The following is a 21,938-nucleotide window of genomic DNA, read 5'->3' as shown; positions in this document are numbered from 1 at the left end:
AAAAGTTTATGATACACATTATCATTCAGTAATGATTGTCTTCACTATATATACAAATATAAAGTTTAGTGGCTTTCAGATATACTTTTCTACAGGAGACTTGGATCTACATTTGAGAAAAATGATTTTTGCCCCAGGACTGAAGCTCATTAAAACATAATGCTGCTCGTCAAATAGGCCGCCCTTAGAAATAGGAATATGACCCACTTTAGCTCCTAATTCATTATCTCAGAAAAATGAGCTTTACAGTACAAGAGACATGGGCGTCTGGTCTGTCCACTGTGTCTTAGTAATGGGTCACATAGTACTAGGCCTGTGCGTTCCCATTTTAAATGAAGTGACCCACCCTGCAGAAGGCCAGAGGGAATGATGGGTAATTCCTGCCATCCAAACAGAGGGACACAAGGTTGCAGGTTAAGGTGACTTCAGTCTTTCTTTGGGATTTATGAATCTGTTCCTGTTTTTTCTGTGCCCATTTCTGTTCACTTATCAGATAGCCTGCTACTCTTGACAGGTTTCCATTCCTGTGGTCATGAACACTGTTGACTCTGACTGTGTGTCTGACGCGCAACTCCCTGAGGCAATATTGCTGTTAGATAATTTGGATTTTGCTTGGACGGACTGAGGAAGGTTGTCAAAACATGTGAGTTGCTTGACAAAACATGTTATTAACAGATCTTGGTGTGTTGTTTGATGATGAAGCAAGATTTTTCCAGACTGTGATTCAATCTTAGTGACAGGAAAGGCTGAAGCACAATCGTGAAGTTGCTGTTTAGATGTTGGCATTATGAAATATGATGTGTTTGACAAGTCTGACCGCCATGGAAACCATGACAGAGCTGCTTTTGGACAATAATAAACCCTCACTGAGTAGTTTCATTTAACATTTATGTATCCAGGATAGATTGGCTACGTATGCTGTACATGCTTGATGACTGCAATGCTCTGTTTACAGTATCATTGTCTTATAAATACATTGTTACAATGATACAGTATGTAACAAAAATGTATCTAACTATAATTTCCGCCAGTAGTAGTAGTGTTAACTTTGTTTCTTATTACTGTTACATAGTTTTTGGATTCACCTTTAACCCTTATGTTTTGTTGACACTGGCTTTACTTCCCCTTTGTTCAGAGTCGCACAGATTGTACTGTAAATACTTATTAACCCTTATTATAAGCCAATATTTAGAACAATATTAAAGTGTCAACCCTTATGTTTGCCATAAACTGGGCATGTAAATTAAGTAAAGGTGGCAATTACATGGACATTACCATATATCATATCATACATCATGTTGTGGCACTGAATAAAGAAATATTTCATGTTTTATTTGATGTTTGATCTCTTTCATTTGTCAATTTCAGTAGCATTTCAGAAACATGTCAGCAGCTCAAACTCCTATTTATAAGCAATTCTTTCAAAAAGTCATTAGATAAAGATGATGAAAGAATGCAAAGTATGGGCACTTGAGATATACTTCTAGCTCAAAACAAGATATCAATCATAGTTGAGGGGAAGAAGCGAGCCAAACTCAATGGAAATTTTTTGCCCTCAAATTCCTGTGTGAGTGTTTAAGCTGTTATGGACCATGAAGGGATGGATGAGTCACTCAGGGTCTCTCACACTGACCTCTCTTTTGGCACTGTCATCACTGAAGAGAGGCCGTGTTTTTATGTGTATGTGTGTCAGTGTGAGCAATACAGTGTCCTGGGCACTGGACGTTATCTGACACAGTGTTTGTGAGAGTCTGAGACATGCTCGTCGTATCCGGGAGGCAACCTTGGCGGCATGGCCATTGGAACAGTGAAGTGATGTGTGTGTGTTTATCTACGTGGTGATAGCACGGCGGCCTTGTGTTCAGAGCTCTTATATATACCGACACGTTCAATCGTCTACAGACAGAAATCCTCTCAGAAGTCTTCTCTGCACTCTCATCCACTTGTCCTCTTCTCTCTCAGGTTTACAACTAAGCCAGATTTTTGAATCTCATTTGCTTTTCAAGTTTTCTAGTTCTCTCAAAGCTGCAAGAATCTCCTGTGACAGAAAATGCTGCCTGCAACCTTCAAACTGTGTGCTGGCATCTCCTACCGGCACACGAGGAACATGACAGGTGAGTGAGAGACATTAAGATATTCTTGCCTTGACCTGCTTTTCTCTCTGTTTTACATTAGGTTTAAAAATGCACATTTTGTCAGTGGAGTTCTGCATGGAGCCCAGAGCCAGAATGGCTGAATGAATCAAACAAGAAAGATCTAATCAGTGGATTTAACATTGTAGTAACTGTGGGCTGTTTGTCTCTGTATCCTAGGTTTGAGAAAGAATGCAATGGTGGCCATTCACCATGAGCTGAACAGACTGGCAGGTCCGGGCCCCAGTAAGTGGATCAGTCAAGTCTGCCGACGAAGCTCCTTTCTCAGTGAGTTATTACACGTGGTTGCTTGAGTCAGTGTATGGATTCAAACAGTGTTGCCATGGAGTAACAGACTTTATGTTAGATCTTAAACTTTATAAAAAAATTTTGGTTGATAGGTTAACAGATAAGTCAGTGTTATTATAAATGCTCCTTCTCCACTATGAGTTTATTGAAGTTTACTGTGAGTTTTTAGTTCCTTGCTGTTTTGTTTTAAGGCTCACGGATTGAGGAGGAGCAAGGGTACAACGAGGAGGAGATGTCTTATGTGAAGCAAGGTGAGGATGCACTGCAGAAAGCCATCAGCATCCTCGGTGAACAGGAGGGCTGGACCGTTGAAACTGTGGCTGTGAGTATCAAAACAGGACTCAGAAAGCAAAATAATCATTCACCTTGTAAGAAATATATCCAACATATATTGTTTCAAATTTGAGAGATTACTGTATGAATTCTTCTGTACTTGGTTACACCATTCTTTTAGGCAAATGGAGACAAAGTCCTGAGTAAAATGTTGCCTGACATTGGGAAGGTGTTCAAGCTGGAGGTGATGTTGGAGCAGCACCAAGACAGTCTTTACGAAGAGCTGGTGGGAAACATGGAGCAAATGGGGGAGTGGAACCCAAATGTCAAAGAAGTTAAGGTGAGACATAGGCAGCTGGTGTCTGCATGTGAATTGATACTGCTACTTGAAATTCACTGTTACATACCATAAATAATAAAACATGTACAAATACAAAGATATCAATGCAAAAAGGTTGCTAAAATGTCACATTGGGATTCATCAGATCCTTCAAAAGATTGGCCAGGACACCATGATAACCCATGAGGTCGCTGCAGAGACACCTGGTAACGTTGTGGGGCCAAGGGACTTTGTCAGCGTTCGTTGTGCCAAGCGTCGAGGCTCCACCTGCTTCCTGGCTGGAATGTCAACTCAGCACCCGAAAATGCCCGAGCAGAGGGGTGTGGTGAGGTGAGTCACAGAATCATTAACTTGTTATCTACAAGCACACATTTACGTATGTAAGGAGTAAATGAATCTGAGTGAATCATATGGATATGTGGTTTAAACTGATGCTGAACACTGATCATTACATTTTTCAGAGCGGAGAACGGGCCCACCTGTATAGTTATGAAGCCCTGCCCTGAAGACCCAAATAAGACCAAGTTCACCTGGTTACTAAATATAGATCTCAAGGTATATAAAAGCAGTCTCAGCATTCTTTACACTTACCACACTGAATTGCACTGAAATACATTCAGCTATATTAAATAATTAAACATAAAACATATGTGACAATACTGCAATACTAAACACCATGCTATTCAGTCTAACACTGGCTTTGTCTTGGTCGTCTGCAGGGCTGGATCCCAAAGACAATCATAAACAAAGTGCTCTCTCAGACACAGGTGGACTTCGCCAACCACCTCAGGCAAAGGATGGCTAATAATGTTTCTATGGAGATGGCTCATGCCTGCTAACACAAGATGCCTCTTGAGCTTTGGCACAGCAGTGCACTCGACAGCGGCAGAGGAGCAACCCCATCTCATTTAAAAATAATGTAAATGTGCTTTATCTGCTTAAGTGAACGAGACAATCGTGAGGAAATGAAGGAGATCAGATGAAAATTATGCTTGTCTAAAATTTTAGGAAAATCTGAGCACAGATCTTGGTTTGAATTGGAATATGTGTCTTTTTCTTGGCCCTTTTAATAGAATCTGTCATAACATTTTGATCCAACGACACCAGTCTCACAGTGCGTGCTTTGATTGTTTCTGATCTACTCCACCTTGGCAGACACACTGAGCCATAAAACATGTCATAAACTGCCCATTGTTTCTGTCTGATAACACCCCAGTTACTGTCCATCCCGCTGCTGTAAAATTGCACTTTTATTTCATTGTTTTATTTATTGATATTGCACAATTGCATTGCATTACTACAACAACAACTGCCAAGTGAATAAACAATTGCAATGTCATTGATATATATATATGGTTTTATGATTTTTATTACACTTTCGGCAAAGAAGAAAAGCAGTGAGGAGAATGATTACTCAACCCCAATAAAACTTCATAAAACATTTCATTTTGACTTCGTCAAATTGTGAAGATAAAGACACACTAACTCACTCATACAGAGGAGAAAATACACAAGCAAAAAACTGAATAGAAAACCTTCTTGGAAACTGTAGTGTTATTAGCAGGGAGAAGATGGATGAATTTAAACGTTCTTTTTTAAATTATGAATAATAAAGCTCGTCAAAAATGTCTTCCTGTTCCTTGATGGGTTTTCGGACTGACAGTTTGCCAGAGAGAGCAGGTGTTTGGCCATTCAGATGTGTGAGGAGCCCAGCAGCGAGCAGTTCGGTGTGAGCCAGCAGCACATTCCCTGAGATCAAGTATCAGTGGATTTCATCCCAAACAGGAAATCTGTTCATTGCCAGTTGTGTAACATTTTTCCTATTTTATTTAGACTTAATTGTTCCAAAATGTTTTGCAACAGCTCTTTTTATTGGATGTAGTGCAGACTACAGGGGCCAGGATTACCTAAATTGAGGAGTGTAGGTCTCAATCTCTGTCGCACATGATTAAGTTGGCTGCAAGATAGTCAGCAGCATTACTTCAGAATTATGTAATTATGTCATACCACTGAGGCCTGAGGGAAGTTTCTGAGTTGAAATAGGAAGTGCACTGAACAGTGGTAGCCGTTTATCACTTTTTTAAGAATTCCCTTTTTGGTTTAGCCTGACTCCAGCGTACTCTAAAAAACACAAACTTCAGCAAAATAACTCCAAGTGCTGGCTTGACTAATGCAAAACAAACTTTCTTTTTCTCTGAAAGAATGTTCCAGAGGGTAATAATTGACATCTGCTTGAAATCCCTCAAATCTGAACATAAGCAGATGTGAGGAGAGTTGTAGACGCTCTGAAATCTTGTTCCATTATTTGTGTAATAGAAGGAACGCAGAAATTCTGGGGTAGGAAAAGGAAAATTGTCCGGTGCAGATAAGTTGTGTAATAGGACCAGGAAGACAAAACAAGCTATCTGGCAGTCATATTGAATCCCTGGCACTGATGACAGCCTTGATTAAATCTTTCTCTCTCTTTTTTTGCAACCAATATCCATCTGTGCGTCCTTGACTGAAATTCAACTCAAACATCAACTTTTTTTCTGTGTAAGAGGGAAATGTTGGAAAATTCTTGCACTTTATGGGGAACACAAGAATTGTCAAAACTTTGCCAGGGAATTCAGACAAAATCAAAAATCCCATAACCTATTTTAGAGATTTTCACAATGTCATAATTATCTGTTAAAAAACAAACAGGGAAATTAAGTTTTTACTGTATTTTTTGCAAAGACGTATTCCTGAGCTGCTATTATCTGTAGACTGAAAAAGAGGTCACAGCCTCCCTGCTCTGTGCCGGAGAGCGATGACGTAATGAGCCCAGAGTCCGACAGGAAACCACAATTCCCAAGATGCACTTGAAATTACCGTGGCCACTGGACGGGGGAAGGGAAGCTGAGATTGGAGGGAGAAACAATCAGAAACTGAGGTACTTTTAAATGCTTCAAATCACATATTATGCTCAGACATGCCGCGGCACAAGTCGTTTAGTGGCGTTTTTAATATATCTTAAAGAGAAAAGCAGATTTCTCCGCATTTTGCTGTCGCATTTGTGCACAGACTCCATCTCCGTTGCAGTTCAATAGAGCTACAGCTAGCCCGTTAGTTAGCCGGACAGCTGGCTTTTCTTGTGTTAGCAGGCAGGTCCCAGCTACTTAACCGCACTTAATTTTCATGACATGAATCATTTAACTGTGAAGCACTAAAATGAGGCCCGCTGACATGTAGTGTGTGCAGGCGTTGCAGTCTCGGTTAGAAATGAAGCTGTAGCTGCGTCTTTTTGCCTGCGGGGTTGCTAGCTTGTTGGCTGCTACAGATAATGTTATCCAGGCGACGTCAGGCTGCTGCTGTAGATGTTTGACAACTGTCACTCTGTCAAACGTGAACTTATTCTGCATACTTTGTAATATTGTCACGACACACTGCTTGTAATATGCACTGCTTTAATGCACACAATAGACATTAACATGAAAGTGTGTCTTAAAACCTCCTTATTGGAAGAATACTCCTGAATTGAATATACTGTGCAAGTGAGAATACACATGTATTATCAGCCAAATTCAACATTTTATCAAATTGAATTATAGAGTAGATAATGCATCATACTTCATGAGCTTATTATACGGGTTGTGTTTCAAACTTAACTATACAGTAACTATAGTGAATAATAGAAGGATAAACTAGTATGACTCAACATACAAGTACCTCAAATTTGAATTTAACCACACTAAGTAATATTAATTAATTTGCTGTCCTGCAGTGAATTTAGGTTGCTCTGCTAATTTAGTCGCATATAAATACGATACCAGAAGAAATATTATTGCACTGTAATGTAAGTTCATAACAGTATTTTTGTCAATCATGAGATAGTTCAACACATATGTAGCTCTGTGCTGTTTTTTCTGCATAGTCACACATGTTAATTTGGATTTGTGTGTTGCTCATTGACATGTTTGTTAATTTTGTGTAGTTTAATACATTTCTTGTTCTAGTTTTCAGATATTGTGTACATATGACTGCCCCTCCTCAGGACTCTGACCATACAAGGACCCCATCCATGACCCACATCTCACCAAACACCTGCAGTTTTTACTCCGGACACGTGTTGCTGTTTTATGTGAGACTGAAGACATAACACAGATGCAAGTATTAAATTGAACTATACTGGTAGCTCTGAGTACTCATCGGATCTGTCTTGAGTGCCAAAGGGATGAAGTGTCTCGGACAGGGAGAGCCCAGCCCTGAAAAATGTCATCATCCAGCTTTTGTGCACCTCTAATGGGGCTGAGAAGTAAACCCACTGGCCAAGCAGATCTGTGGAGGAGAGGAAGGAGGGAGGTTTCCAGGAAATGTGTGTATTGATGGATAGCCTACAGTCAGCTCTTGTAGACTGATACCTGCACATTCCTCTTCGCGCACACACTCAAGGTTAGACTTTTGGAGTAGCCAACAAAACCAGGCTGCTGTCAAAACCACACAGTCATCGCTGTCACATAGAAAAAGAGAATATGATGTGTGCAACATGGGTTTCTATTGCCAGTGACAGTTTTGTGAAATCCCACTGGTGACTGTGGACCGAGATTCTCTGTGTATATGAGGAAAAAAAGAGTAAACAAATAGAAAGTCGCAGTCACTACACATGTGCACTACAGAAACCATGGTGGTCCTTGCAGCAGCTCATCAGCCCATCTCAGTCCGTGATTTCAGAAGCCTTTAGAGGCCAGGATCAGGAACGCGCCTGCCAGCCAACACACTCATATGCAATGGAAGAAGACATTGATGTCACATCCCACCCTGAGGTATTGCTATTCTTTCACAGTTGAACTTAAAGTTATAAACAGTTCATCTCATTCAAGTGTTTGGGTTTACATTAATGTAACACAATTAAAGCAGGAACCTGCACCTGCTGTGTAAGTGGAGAAATGAGGAGTAGACTCTTTTTACTACTGTTGGCATATTGATGTTGTCACCACCATAGAGAAATGCTTCCTGTGCTGCACTGTTGTTTAATGTTAAACAATTAAGAGCTCATCTGTTGAATCAGTTCTGTCACATGTGTTTAGAGCAACAGTTCCCTCTCTGCGTTATCTGTAATCTCTGGTCTGGTGTGCTTGGCACGTTGCCATGGCGGCAGCTATCCTCAACTTGGTTTTCTAGCCATAACATTACCTCTTAGTCCCTGGCCTGTATCCTTGTATATTGCTTCTTTTTTTTGGTAAACATTTGGATGAGTAGTCTGTGTCTCAGGGCTCATTGGATACGTTTACAGGCACACTAATATTCAACTATTATTCCAAATATGACAATATTTATAAATTGGATGCAGGTCATGTGAACAGCATATTCTGAATTAAGTATTTTCCAATTAAGACATGGGGGATGTGCCAACCAGTTATTTAGACTGGTATACAGTGCATCCAGAATATGCGTCTAAGTAAGGTTTTTTTTACCAAAGTTTACAACTCACAGCCTCTTGACTATTTACCTCTGCTCAAGCAAAATGACATATGCTAGAGCAGGAAGGCAGACAGAGGAGAGGAATGAGAGGACAGTGGAGAGCTGTTCAGGGCGGGTTGGAAAAACAGAGCGCGCCGCCTTCATGAAGTGGATTTGTTATTATCCTGACATGCAGCCATGGACTGACGGTGACAACTTGATGTGATGCACCAAAAACATTCAGTGTAGTAAACATCATGGGACAACCCAGGCACTGAATAGGCCTGTAATTATATATTTATAATATCAGTCATATCACTTATAAGTATCAGGCAGCAGCTCACTAATGTTTTTCACCTCGCTAGGGAAACCCTGAAAGCACTCTGCATGTAGTCAGGAATATTAGTGGAAAATTAATTTTCATCAGGTATGTTAACAGCTTTGTAGGAATGTTGTCTTCCTCAGAATAAGTGCAAAAACTGGAATATTTTGTGCATGTAAACATAGTCATTGAATGCTGTGTAACTGGGAGGATACAGGGTACACACTTTTTTAAAAAATGGTTAAACATTTTTTGATTTCCTAATTTTCAATGCTTAAATTTAGGAAGCACACTAGTAAAACAGAAGTGTTTGCAAATGCACAACTTCTGACACTTCTGTGGGAGTTTTTTTGGTTTGTTTTGTTTAGTATTTTTCAGTTTTCCAAGTTGATATTAGGAATTTTAGGACTTTAAAAAAATGGGATAATAATGAGAGAATCAGTGATCATGAATGGCCTGTCTTAGAGCAGTGAGGGCTGCACTATTTTTATATTGGGTGCATGTCGTAATCAGCTGCTCTGTGTTGCTGCCCTCTTCTTAGGGCCTGAATGGTTTGTCCCATGAATGTAAACCATTAGAGGAGATCACCAATGGACACTCCAACCATAAACCTGTGAGTACAGTAAAACAGGCCACTTCTCATTGATGGGACCTTTGTCTCACTTTCATTCAATGTGATTTTCTTTCCCAGAAAAACCTTTAAAACAGTTTAAACTTTTTTTTTTCTTTTCAGGTCATGAATGGACTGATTATCGGTCATAATGTCAAAGACAACACTAATGGCAGCGCATCATTCAGATCCCTGCCGGTAGTTACAATTCATGTGTAGTATCTCACTTTAACAACCATCGTCTGGTCCCCTTTGTGTGTAAGGTAATCCTTTGTTTGGTAATTGTGCAGATTTCAGCACTGAAGCAGAATGGTCTTCTGCAGACACTGGCAGCTGGAGGAGACCAGCCAAAGCCTGCAGGTGACACACACATACTATCACACAACCTCTCCTTTGTCTCGCATCCTCTTCCCACAGGAATTTGTGAGTGTATCCTAGATACCAGGCAACTATTGCAGGTAAAACCTCCCTCAGGAGTGCAGGTTGCCTGCGTGGAGGTAGAGTGGGGTCTCAGTGGTGCTCTGGATGATGCAGATCTGTTAGATAGGAAGCATTTATGACAGGGCATAAACTGGATGGGTGTCAGCAATTGCACCACAGCCCCTTGGCAGAGTAGACACTGTTTGAGGCTTGCAGGTTGTGAGGTTTGTGCATTACATTATCAACTGAATTAGTTTTTTCTTACCTCACCTTTGTGATTCTTTCTCTACAGAGGAAAATGCAGAGTTGGAAAAGGCCAGACAGGAGTGGGAGGCTCTGGAGAACATCCAACCAGGTCAGATACATCTGGTAGTTTCACCTGTTGTACAAGATAATCATGACTTAGTGATTTTGAATGTGTTATCTGTAATTTGTTGCTAAAAAAAATATATTTTTTGGAAAAAATCCTGCAGCTCTCACAGAGGACTCAAACCCAACCCCGCTCATCTCCTTTAATGAAGCCCTGCAGTACTTCCAGACCACAGACCTCGGAGATTTGCTAGTAAGGAACCCTTGCATACCATAAATTCTTAAATAAAAGCTGTTATCTAAATGATGGCGCAAATCAAGGCTAGTCCCTGATTAAGGGTGCAGTTTCTTTTTTGAAAAGAGATTTTGTTCTTGCTCTGAATCACTTAAATGTAAATTCAACTTGGTCCTTCTTTCTCAAGGTTAAGCCACTTTCAGTGAATCTCAGTGCTTCCTTCAGATGGTTCACAGTAAAAGCTGTGTATCTTGGGAGGGGAAGGGAACTGGTGGCAGCATTTTAACATGAAACAGATGGAGGAAGTGTTGACTTAGCATTAACAGCGAACACCAACAACAGCAAAGCACCATCCCAGCAAGAGACTGGGATGGTGCTTGGTTAAGTATAAAATGATAAAAATGTGCCTATAGAGTAGAGGAAATTATAAATAAAGGTCTGTAATACAGGCCTTGATCGCCGCTCATTGAGATAAAGAATCAACAGATTGTGGCTGAGAGAGGGAAAGACTTACATCTAGTGTTGCCTTTATCTGCAGTCGCCTCCCAAAGCTGGAAAACTAGAGCCATAAAATGTGAAAGAGAATTGAAAAAAGCATCTGGTCCTGTTGCTCAGTCCAGCCATAAATAAGAGTAATTGGATTGAAACTGAGGCGTAGTTATCACAACTTTTATTCTAAAGTATTCTATTTTCATCTCCACCCCCACCTGCAGAAGAACATCCAGCCAACCATTCGCAGGACAGGTCTCGCCGCAATCACACACTTCCTCTTCGGACCGCCACGACTGCACAGGGAACTCCTGGAGGAACGGGATCTGGTCTTTGCCATCGCACAGTGTGAGTGTGTGTTGGCCAGGCCTGGTAGTGAAATAATCCACCGGGTGTAACTCGTGGGTGTTTCCATTAAACCACTGATTTTTTAACTTTTGCATTTATGTGTCTTGTTGTTTGTAGGCCACGTGGACAACAGCCAGACAGTCCACATGCGTGTCCTACAGACCATTTATAAGAGGCTGCTTGGCTGCAGGCTGGACTGTCCTCGCTTTGGGTCGCACTGGGAAAACATCGGCTTTCAGGGTAAAACACCTTTTACACTGCTCCTTAATTTCATGATGTGAAAGGTTTTAGTTCATTAGCAAACTTCAATGCAGTACAAGTTTCTAGAGTATTAAATGTTGATGTAAAGAAATGAAGTAAATTAAAAGAAGGCTTTTGTGTGCTAGAGTGATGCTGTATTTATTTTAGAAAAAAGATCTGTATCCACAGTTATTGACACCAAAGAGGGAAATGCTGACTGAATTCATTTGGGTTGTTTTTTTGTGCTGTAGGTACAGACCCAGCTACTGACCTCCGTGGTACTGGTTTCCTGGGACTGATGCATACTCTCTACTTTGTTATGGATCCAGAGACTCTACCATTGGCTAGAGACATCTACAAGTTATCACAACACCCTACACAGGTACCACCAGTTCATAATCAACACATGAATGCACACTTGTCTTGAGATATCAAATTATTGTTTTAGTCCTTTTTTAAAGCAAATGTGCCAAAAATGAGCTGGTTTCAGCTTCTCATATGTGATGTTTAAATGGCTTTACCTGTGATTGAAGACATTCACCTCAACATAAACATAGCCTTTTACTCTGCAGTCATTTTCACTATTTTCTGACATTTTACAGACGAAACCATTTATCTGTTAATCGATAATGAAAATGATTGTTTTATCTTTGTGTTAATGTTGAATGACTCATTCAGTGATTAGATTGAGGCAGAAGGAACTAAATCGAATAAGAGAATTTCCCCTCAGGGATTAAATAAAGGCCAGCGTTTTTCAGCACCTACCCTTGGAGCCTCTCTAAGTTTCCTTGTGGTTGTATTCTGGTCTAGAACTTTCCATTCAGTGTGATGTCAATCAACATGACCCGCATCGCCTTGCAAGTACTTCGAGAGGAAGCCTTGTCCAAGTGAGTCACTAGTCGTCTGATTTTGTTTTATGGCATCCTGACCTTCTGCTGTAGCGTCAGACAGTATCACTTCACACTAACTCTCCTCTCTGCCTTTGGTCTTAACAGGGAGTGCAATCGTCGTCAGCAAGTGGTCGGTGTGTTGAATGAGTTCTACGTTGCCACGTACCTGCACCTGTACCAACTGTGGAAGACTCAACAGAAGACCATTGCTGACTCTGGCTTTGTACTAAAAGGTAAAGAAAAATATTTTCATGCATCTGCACTGGTGATTTTTGCAACGCCTTGAGAGAATTTCCTCAAATTTGGCTCAGTCTTCGCATGTATTGGAGTCACAGGACTGTTACGGATTGTCGTTTCAACGTGAGTCCCTCTTCTTTAACCCTTCAGAAGTGGAGCTGTTTGCCAAAAAGAACCCCAAGCAGATGCTGCGCCGACTAGAGGTCTTCCTGAAAGAGAGGAGGGCAGGTGGAATCCCCCGTGGGACATCGCCAGACCCTCAGGCCCAACAGCACTCTCCCAGCCTGGGGGATCGAAGGGCCAGAACCGGGGCAGGACAGGGAAGCAAGGGAAAGGAGATGCACTTCACAGGAGTGTGTGATCTACCGCCAGACATGGAAGGAGAGGCCAGACTCATCTAAGCTAGACTCTGTCTGTGTGTGTGCGTATGTGTGTGCATGTGTGCGTGAGTGCTCTTGGGTGTGTGTGAGCAGTCTTGTTTGTGAGTGGCTTACTTTCAGAGAGCTAGAAGAAGAACCCACCAGACCCTGATCTAGGACCTGCTATCTGTACTTCAAACACTTCCGCTCCTTCCACTGATGCTGGGGTGCTGCACTTTGATCAGATGAAGCTTCGGGGGGTCTTTCAGAGTTATATGATGTTTATTTTTCTTTTGGGGGGCGGGGGGCTGTAATTAATTTATTTTTTTTAACAAAGAACAGTCAAATTTAAAGAGCTGATGCAGGTCAGCAACACAAGATGTCATAAAACAACAAGAAAGTCAATGTGTGCACTTTGCTGTGTGCATTTAGTAGCCAAATCAATAGCTGCCATGTTCTTGTGATTCTACCTGCATAGAAGTCTACAATGTACACATTTGTGTCTCTCAGCCAGGGTGTGTCAGCACTGCAGAGGCAGGAGCGTGGCATGGAGCGACTTATTTAAAAGGCTCGGCGTTCACTCTCGCTCCAAGAAACTGCTCCATCACACGAGCATGCTAATAGCCTGTAATGCAGCGGAAGAGCGTCATAGTCAGGCATATTATCAAACACTAGGGTGGTTAGAAAAAAATTAACCGGTTTCAAACCCTGTCATGGAGCAAACAAGAGCAGGTTTTCTCTGAGCATGAGTGGAGAGCAGCAGATATAATACCCGGAGAAGTTACAGAATCTTTTGAGCGGAGAGCAGAAATCAGCAGGAGACGCTGTTCTCTCTTACAGAGCAGGCTTCAAAGGCAGCTGGCTTTGAAGGTCTGATCACTTTGCATTCTCTATTAGAGTGTGAATTAAGTATACGTCATGAAAGATGTGAAAAATGTGCAAGAAAGGGCCCTCCAGTCCAGGTGTACGGTGGCATAGCCAGTTGTCGGTGTCAGCTGAAAGTGGTCTGATAGACTAGGTCCAGAGCTCCCTCTTACCACGGGGGGATATATTTTAAATAATTTAAAAAAAATAACTATTTTAGTCCTTTCTGTAGGGACAGCTGTCATAACTTCATAGTTATGCATAAAAGCACTTCAGAACTTTGTTATTAAACTTATGGCTGAGTGACCGTGAGAAGGATTTTTAACACTGTCCACCAGAACATCTGAAAATCTTCAGACTCGTGAACACTCGCAGCTTTTCGCGGTTAAAGCCAAGGAGATACTTTATAACGGAGTCTGTGTGCTTTGAGTGGTCCCGGCTAAAGTCGAAGGTCTGGTATGAGCTTTCTCTACATTCCGTTATAAAGCATGTGATTGTAATTTCTTTTTTCTTTTTTTTCTTCTTTTTTTTTGGAAAAGTTGAAAATGTATTCCAGTAAGTGTGTGTGTGCGTGCGTGCAGGCTTGTGTGTGGTGAAATGAATGAGCTGATATTGATGAAGGGTGCCTCTCTTAGGAGATGTATGGTACAGTATGCAATCCCAGCTCTAACTCAATGATAATCAAAACGATAGTGCTGTGTGACGATAGAAATCGTTTCTAACTTCAGGGTGTGTGTGTGTGTGTGTGTGTGTGTGTGTGTGTGTGTGTGTGTGTGTGTGTGTGTGTGTGTGTGTGTGTGTGTGTGTGTGTGTGTGTGTGTGTGTGTGTGTGTGTGTGTGTGTGTGTGTGTGTGTGTGTGTGTGTGTGTGTGTGTGTCGTATGACAGAAACTGACTACAGATGGGGTGCTTTCCTCTGCACACAATAAGCCAGCTTTACTAAGTACTTGATCCATCAAGCTGCAAAGACGGTACTTTAGTCATTTCAAAACGGTACATAAAATTTCAGAGGGCAAGATTTCTCCTAAAACAAACAACACATCTTTTTGTTTGCCTTTTTAAAAACAGGTTCTGGATACATCTGGTTTCAGCGACTCTGTGGCCTAGAATGGGTAGAGCTCCTCAGCAAAGCTGGTTCCTGCTTTGTGCTAATGTGAAACCGTCTCCCATCGTTGTAGTCTCAATCTGTAGCATGTTCAGGTAGCACTAGTACTGTAGCATCCTATAGCCTCCTCCTCTTCGTAAAGCTTGTTGATGTCACGTCTCAGTTACAGTCTGTAGTGTCGACGAGTGCGCAAACTGTTACTACTATAGCACATTCATTTCATCTTTGCATTAAAGCCTCCGTCAGTAGACACGCGTTTAGGTGGCGCAGCTGTTGGACATATGTCTTGGAGAGATGTGGGATGACGTGTTATTGAGCTCAACCTTGTCTTCTAAGAAGGTAACAGTAAAAACGGTGCCTACATTCAGTGGAGCCATGTGGAGTGGAGTGCTCACTTCCTGTTTTTTTTTTTTTTTCTTATTCTTTCATTTGAGCCACCGTGCCACAGTAGACTTCCTCCATTCATATAAGGCATTAAACAGAGTTGATGTGACCCCTAAAAAACACGCAGGCCTAATGGATGCATATTACTAAACTATATATATATATATATATATATATATATATATATATATACATATACATATACATATATACATATATATATATATATATATATATATATATACATGTAAACTTTCAATGTCAACATCTACTCAGATAGTTGTTCCCACGCCATCTCCATCGTATAACTTTGAGAAAAATGAGCTGATGTAGTTTTGCCAATTGTTTGCAAGAGTTTTGATCGATCAGCAAAATTTGCACTGTTGTAGATATTTGATAGTATGTGTGACGTATGCAAGAGGAAACAGGCCATCTTCAATAGCCATAAACGTTCAGTATCACCCACCATTAAAACAGGTTTTGTGAAGTCAGACTCCCCTCCTCGCTCTTAATGATTGCACCACAGATACGATCTCACATTTAGTTTTTATTCAATTTTAAACTGAGGAGCAGTACAGTGTATGTAAATCAGGAAGTTTGTATATAGAGAATTAATGATTGTAACTGTATGATTGTCTGTAGGGCATTATACTGAAACACATTGCTTACCTCAAGACTTGAGACAAATCTCTCCTTTCTCTCTCTCTCTCCTGATGTTTTTGGCCTCTCAGTCAGACTCTTACCTTTTTACGTTTCCTTGTACTTAGGCCTTCTCTCATACAAATTGGATATGTTATATAATGTGTATATTCAACACCTGAAGCACTATGTAATAGCAAACTAACACAAAAAGCTGGTCAATGTTATGTGTATACTATTTAAAGACACATTTATAGACACTATTATAGGCCCACACATGCTCTGATGCACATCTGCAGATAAAGAAATCCTTTTAAAAATCAATCTATAATTGGCTGATGTTACCATGTTGAAATGAGCTGGTTTTCTTGTGGCTTCAGTGATAGTACAGTATACTTTTGCTGTGTTTTAAGTGTTTGATGTCAGGAAAACACTCAAACAATCAAGTCTTTACAGCTACGGTCACAAACAAACAGTTCAATATATGATTGTAAAGATATAGGCTTGATTAGCAGCCATTATACTGTGTATGCTTTGACCTTGGTATATATTAAGTATCCAAACCAGGCCTGATTTATCCTCTCATATTACCAAAAGTTATATTTTCAGCAGTTGTAATAGATCATATCCTTTGATCTGTTGATCATCAATTATTTTTTTTGTATCTCCTCAGTTGTGAAACCAGAACCAAGAGAGTAAAAAAAAGAAAAATAGAAAAGAAAAACGGGTTCTTGCAGGATGTCGGATGCTCTGAGAGGTGTGGTCTGAAGTTCTGCTTCCCACAGCAGCAGCTCGGCAAATACAATCACTTCTCTCAATAGCCTGCGCTTTATATGAAGGTGTTTTACTGTTGCCGTCGTCGTCATGTCCCTCAGAGCATTTTATGACTGTACCTTGATTGTAGAAGCCCTATTTTATATTGAGAGTTATTTCAGAATACAGTATGTGCTGTTGTACATTAAATGTATTGTATGGAGAAAGCTAAATAAATGCTGTTTAAAAATGACTGCTTCTTTGTTGTATTGTTGTATAATTGTACTGGTGTGTGCAATGTCCCTGTTCCATACTGCATACTAACATTATACACTTAGTTTAAGTATAATGTTTCCAAATTAGTGTACCAGAGTTCAGTTAAGTCGGCTTTTTTTAAATTAATCTATACTTTGATCAGTCGTTCAATCTAAATGTCAGAAAATACTGAAAAATGCAATTATACAGAGCTCAAGGTGTAATTTTCAAAAACAATTGACTTTCTATTTACTTGGATGTAAAACTGAAAAGAAGTAGAAGAAGCTCTTCAACCAAAAAATATTTGGTATTTTTTTGTCGATAATATAATAATAATTCCAACAAAATCTAAAAAGTTGATTAATTTTCTGTAAGATTACTAATGCGTTAATCTAATCATTTCAAATTTATTTCACTTTTGTCAATTAAATTGAACAGACTGCAAAATGTTTTCTGAGATTTATTACATATTTTTCCTAAGATCTTACCATCTTCTCTCCACGATTACAAATTATTTTTGTGATTTGTATTCTGCCTTTTTTATTTTTGCAAAGCATTGTTGAACAATATTGTGCATCAATAGCACACCCAAAACTCAAGTATCTCAGTTTGCATGCTGATTTGTTCTGAGTAATTTTATTTGATCACTTTTCCCGTATGAACAAACCACATATTCATTGTCTGCTTATGTAACCTGGAGTTGGGAAACAGATGTGGTTTGTTGTGGGTCTCTGACACAGCTGTTCTGCAGTTTAGCCACTAGAGTGCACACTTTGATAGATCCACAACTAATAAAACCAAAGCTGTGAGCTGACATCTTACAGATTACAGGTGTTGCATAATTCACAGGTTCGTTTATATAGTAGTTTAGCAACTGCTGTAAAATGCATAAATGTATACAGAACACTTTGATAGAAGCTTCAGTTTTATATGAGACAATATACTTAAAACTCCAGTGAAATTTAAACCTAATAATGATTTATTCTCTCTGTGGCTGTTTAGTTTAAGTGACCCTCGTATGTTCCTCTGGTGCAACATAATTAGGGCGGAGCACTAATATTGGCTTGCTGTGCAGACACTGTTTAAAGTCTCAGGCCTCTCTGTCTGTGCTTCATTTTTCAACAGGGAAACAAATTACTTCAAATCACTAAGGCACAATCGTCCATAATTTGTTATAAGTGGGCTTGCACTATGTTTCCGTGGTCCACTCCAGTGTTGAAATACTTGCAGTTTATCAGAGAAAGGGGGATTATGTTGCTGGGTCAATGATATTGGGAATCTTCCAAAGGAATCTTGGTGCTGTGTGCTTCGACATCTGTGCTTAATCAAACTCATGGCTCCCGTCCCACAGTGCCAGATGACTGGGCTGTGGTGGACCTGCTGAATCACAGCACACACAGGATGGAAAAAATAGTTCAGCTAATCTTTTATCACCAATCCAAGTCAACATCATAGTTCCATGAGCTATATTTCATATCTGCTAATAGTGTGCTGGGCTGTCTGTAATAGTTTTATTAGCATTCCTCAGTATGCACATGGTCTCGGTAGCGAGCAAATACATGATACATCTTTCGTTATATCACAGAGGAGTCTCATAAATGATTAATAATCTAATACACAGACATCAGTCATGTGTCAGGTATCCTGCAGGAGTGTTCCAGTAACCATGTGCCTAGTGAGAATGAACAGAATAGTGCAGGATGGGGTTTTATAAATCTGTTTCCATTTGTACCTAGTGAGCCTGCTGGAATACAGCATTTTTCTCTCACTCTTACTCTCGCCTTCCCTCCCCCAACTCTCTTCCTCTCTTTTCCTCTCTCCCTGATGTCATTGTTTCCTGCCCAGTCAATGCTGACGCTCAGCTCAAGGCTGCATCCACAGACACTGCCTGCTGCTCTGCTTAATGTTGACCCATAGGAATTTACAGACACTAATAAAAGTGATGTCAAAACCACAAAAACTGACTCTGTAAACTGTTTTCTCTGCCTCAATTAAAACTTCTGTAAGTGTAAGTGTGAAGTGTGGCTGTTGTGAACAGTTCAACTTAATTTGAGGCCTCTTGTGCTCATGGTCACCATCCATCTTCTCTTTGTGATTATCATCCATGGTGTCTTCTTCTAGGTTGCTGACAGCAAAAACATCCTGCTCAATCTTGGAAGAGAGTCACCACCACTGACTTTGATATACTGTCTGAGCAGTAATCACTATGTGAAATGAAAGGAATTTTTTTAAATCCACATGTAGGATTGTAATTAGATGTTCACACTGTCATTCTTGTGTACAATGGTAGGAGATGTATTTATCCTTTAATGATAAACAGCAGTGCCAAGCTGTAAAAATATTGTTTTACGGTTTTACTTAAAAATGTGTTTTTCTACAGTTGGATGTTTGAGCTTCTCTATGCAGAATGATGTATGTGCAGAGTTTGACACTAGAAGGTTGTTTTCACATTCATATGCTGAATGTGGAAAGTGTCTCTGTACTCAATGAAAATTTTATTTAAGGCTGATAACTACGGGCATGATTTGTGACATCACAACTATTATGGAGCCAATCATGGTCCAATATTCAACTTGCACCAGTGTGATGTGGAAACTTGAAACCTCCAGTGCACCAACACTAAGAAAGAACTTTTCAGTGAAGAAGGAGACATCTTGTGTTCAGCTGTTAAACTTTTAAAACAAACAATATTTGCATATTCATATATTCTGGAGTTTTTAATGGAGAAGGAAGAGATGTAATTTTAAAGATTTTAAAAGATATATTTTTTTGTGCAAAACTATATTACACACGATTTATTATTCACGAATGATTATTTAGTAGAATATATCAATACATTTTAAAGGACCAGTGTGTAGGAATTAGTGGCATCTAGTGGTGAAGTTACAGATTGCAACAACTGAATAACCTTCCTGCTACCCTTCCAAACATGTAGGAAAACTGATAGTGGCTGTAAAACTTACAAAACGTGAAATGCCCTCACCAGAGTCTGTTTGGTTTGTCCGTTCTGGGCTACTGTAGAAACATGGTGGTGTAACATGGCAGGCTCCATAGAAGAGTACAAGTAGGCCTATCTGCAGACTCACAGTGTCTACACCATTTAGGCATGAGGAGGGGGAGGGGGAGGGTTAGGATCAGCAAGTGTGTCACGTAGTAAACTGGGTGTGTTATGTAAGTCTGCAAGAGTGTATGTGGACCCTTCTCTGAGAGGACCCACCCTCTATGTAGATATAAATGGCTCATTCTGTGATAATAAAAACACAATTACTCTTATTTTCAGGTGATTATCAGACGTGCTGAATGTTTTTTGCTTTTAAAGTGATAGAAAATATTCATTTGAGATAAGAAAGATTGTTTTCAGTGAATTACAGCTCAGCCACATTGTTCTGGGAATGAAAACAAGTTTTTTTCCCACTGATATCAAAACACTTATCTCTTCCTGTCTTTGCTCATATTGCTCTGTTAGCTACTATGACTCACAGATAATGACGTGCGGTTTTGTATGCCAAGTATGGCCAGCTACTTACACAAAGTCACGTTTTAATTTCACCAGGGTTTAACATCTTGAGTTTTACAAGCAGTATCTTTGTTGGTGGAAAATCTGAGGAAGTGTCATCGGAATTCTGTGGGCGCAGATTCTGTGTGGACCTGGTGATTATACACTAATTAAAACATGTAATGGATATTCCATTTCTGCCAAGTCCGTTCTGCTGGATGCTACTAAATTCTACACACTGCACCTTTAAGTTTATGATTACTGAGGCATTAAGTCAAAACCATGACTTTTGAAATATTAACACATTTTTCATCACTAATAAAACATTTAGCTTTCAAGCAAATTCAGTAATGTTTGGTCTGGTATGATCAGGGGCATGGTGATAATGCTATTTTAAGTTATCTAACATTATCTAATTTAAGATAGATATTAATCTGTAATTACCATTACTGAGTCAGTTTGCTGAATATCTGGAATACTGTTAAATTAGGTTGTAGCATTTACCATGATCGTGTAATTTATCATATACTTGTTGGTACAAGTGGCAGTGAACTACTGTTTCATGTGTCTCAGTGAGTAGTGTAATAACAGGACCTTAAAATTGAAGCAGCTCCATTACATTTTGTTATTACAATACTTTGCTCACTGTGGGGTGTCACAGTGTCTTATGTGTCTGTGTAAAAGGCCCACCTCTAAAATAACAACTGTCAAATAAATGCAGTGGAGAGTGGAAAGATGTTCTACTCTCAAGTAAAGTAGTATCTCAAAATTGTACTTGAGCATAGCAGCCTAGTTGAGAAAGATAGTTAGTTATGCTCCTCTACTGTTTGTATATAATGTCAGACTCCCTTCATTACTAGATAAGAGACATTCCTTATCTTCTTAGGAACTGGCTCTTCTGGTGTTCTGTTAATCTCATGAGTCTTATGAGTAAATAATTGAAGTGATTCACATGAAGTTTTCCAGTGCTCTCTTTATTTTTTTTATGACTAAGGTATTACTTGTACAGTTTTCTTCTTTATTGTGAAATAGCTTTGGTGGGGGGAAATAAGAAAAATCATTTTCCAGCTTGCTCCCCTGTGTGTGTGTGGGTGTGTGTGTGTGTGTGTGTGTGTGTGTGTGTGTGTGTGTGTGTGTGTGTGTGTGTGTGTGTGTGTGCTTTATCCTTGCCAGTTGGAAAGGCCTCTGCCTGACCTTACTGTAGTCTGAATTATCTGGTGCATTCTTCACAGTCCAAACTGTATTGCAACATCCCCCACAGATATGACTGCATGTTGCAATACAGTTTTATTAAAAATCCAATCTTTTACGGCTTCATGTGACACTGCTCAACTGTCCTCACTATCTGTGATAGTATTTTAGCAGGTTTGTGTTTGCGTGCACTTGGGCGTTTGTGCCTAAATCTGTCTGTCTTGTCTAAAAACTTGCTCAGATTGAAACCTATTCAGAGGAAATCCTACTTATAACACTGCATTAAAGAGTATGCAGACTCAGTAGCTCTTCACTGGG

General features: G+C 39.9%; 2 protein-coding genes across 2 annotated transcripts; both read left to right on the top strand.

The window, feature by feature from the left end:
* The first annotated feature begins 2,050 nt into the window (after positions 1-2,050).
* On the top strand, positions 2,051-3,893 carry star (steroidogenic acute regulatory protein). Its single transcript, XM_062417483.1, has 7 exons — positions 2,051-2,114; positions 2,313-2,420; positions 2,633-2,763; positions 2,896-3,054; positions 3,200-3,384; positions 3,516-3,609; positions 3,774-3,893. Exons 1-7 carry the CDS (start codon positions 2,051-2,053, stop codon positions 3,891-3,893), a joined length of 861 nt encoding a protein of 286 aa, XP_062273467.1.
* A 2,003-nt stretch (positions 3,894-5,896) lies between these two features.
* Positions 5,897-15,421, top strand: elmod3 (ELMO/CED-12 domain containing 3). The gene is made up of 13 exons (XM_062416832.1): positions 5,897-5,968; positions 7,032-7,838; positions 9,339-9,410; positions 9,531-9,605; positions 9,698-9,767; positions 10,120-10,182; positions 10,301-10,389; positions 11,085-11,208; positions 11,326-11,448; positions 11,700-11,830; positions 12,259-12,335; positions 12,444-12,571; positions 12,726-15,421. The coding sequence occupies exons 2-13, from the start codon at positions 7,803-7,805 to the stop codon at positions 12,974-12,976; spliced, it is 1,239 nt and encodes a 412-aa protein (XP_062272816.1). The 5' UTR covers positions 5,897-5,968; positions 7,032-7,802; the 3' UTR covers positions 12,977-15,421.
* The last annotated feature ends 6,517 nt before the right edge of the window (positions 15,422-21,938 follow it).

The sequence above is a fragment of the Scomber scombrus genome, chromosome 4 (genome assembly GCF_963691925.1).
Source record: "Scomber scombrus chromosome 4, fScoSco1.1, whole genome shotgun sequence".
Taxonomy (NCBI): domain Eukaryota; kingdom Metazoa; phylum Chordata; class Actinopteri; order Scombriformes; family Scombridae; genus Scomber; species Scomber scombrus.
Note: the sequence above shows the minus strand (reverse complement) of the source record. Positions and strands in the feature narration are given on the sequence as shown.

What these genes read in the sequence shown, in the direction of transcription:
- star (XM_062417483.1), top strand. Translation starts at nt 2,051, where the DNA reads ATGCTGCCTGCAACCTTCAAACTGTGTGCTGGCATCTCCTACCGGCAC. An exon ending in GGACCGTTGAAACTGTGGCT is followed by an intron (nt 2,764 to 2,895) that starts GTGAGTATCAAA and finishes CCATTCTTTTAG; the next exon opens with GCAAATGGAGACAAAGTCCT. An exon ending in GAGCAGAGGGGTGTGGTGAG is followed by an intron (nt 3,385 to 3,515) that starts GTGAGTCACAGA and finishes TACATTTTTCAG; the next exon opens with AGCGGAGAACGGGCCCACCT.
- elmod3 (XM_062416832.1), top strand. Translation starts at nt 7,803, where the DNA reads ATGGAAGAAGACATTGATGTCACATCCCACCCTGAG. An exon ending in TCTGGAGAACATCCAACCAG is followed by an intron (nt 10,183 to 10,300) that starts GTCAGATACATC and finishes AAAATCCTGCAG; the next exon opens with CTCTCACAGAGGACTCAAAC. An exon ending in GGAAAACATCGGCTTTCAGG is followed by an intron (nt 11,449 to 11,699) that starts GTAAAACACCTT and finishes TTTGTGCTGTAG; the next exon opens with GTACAGACCCAGCTACTGAC.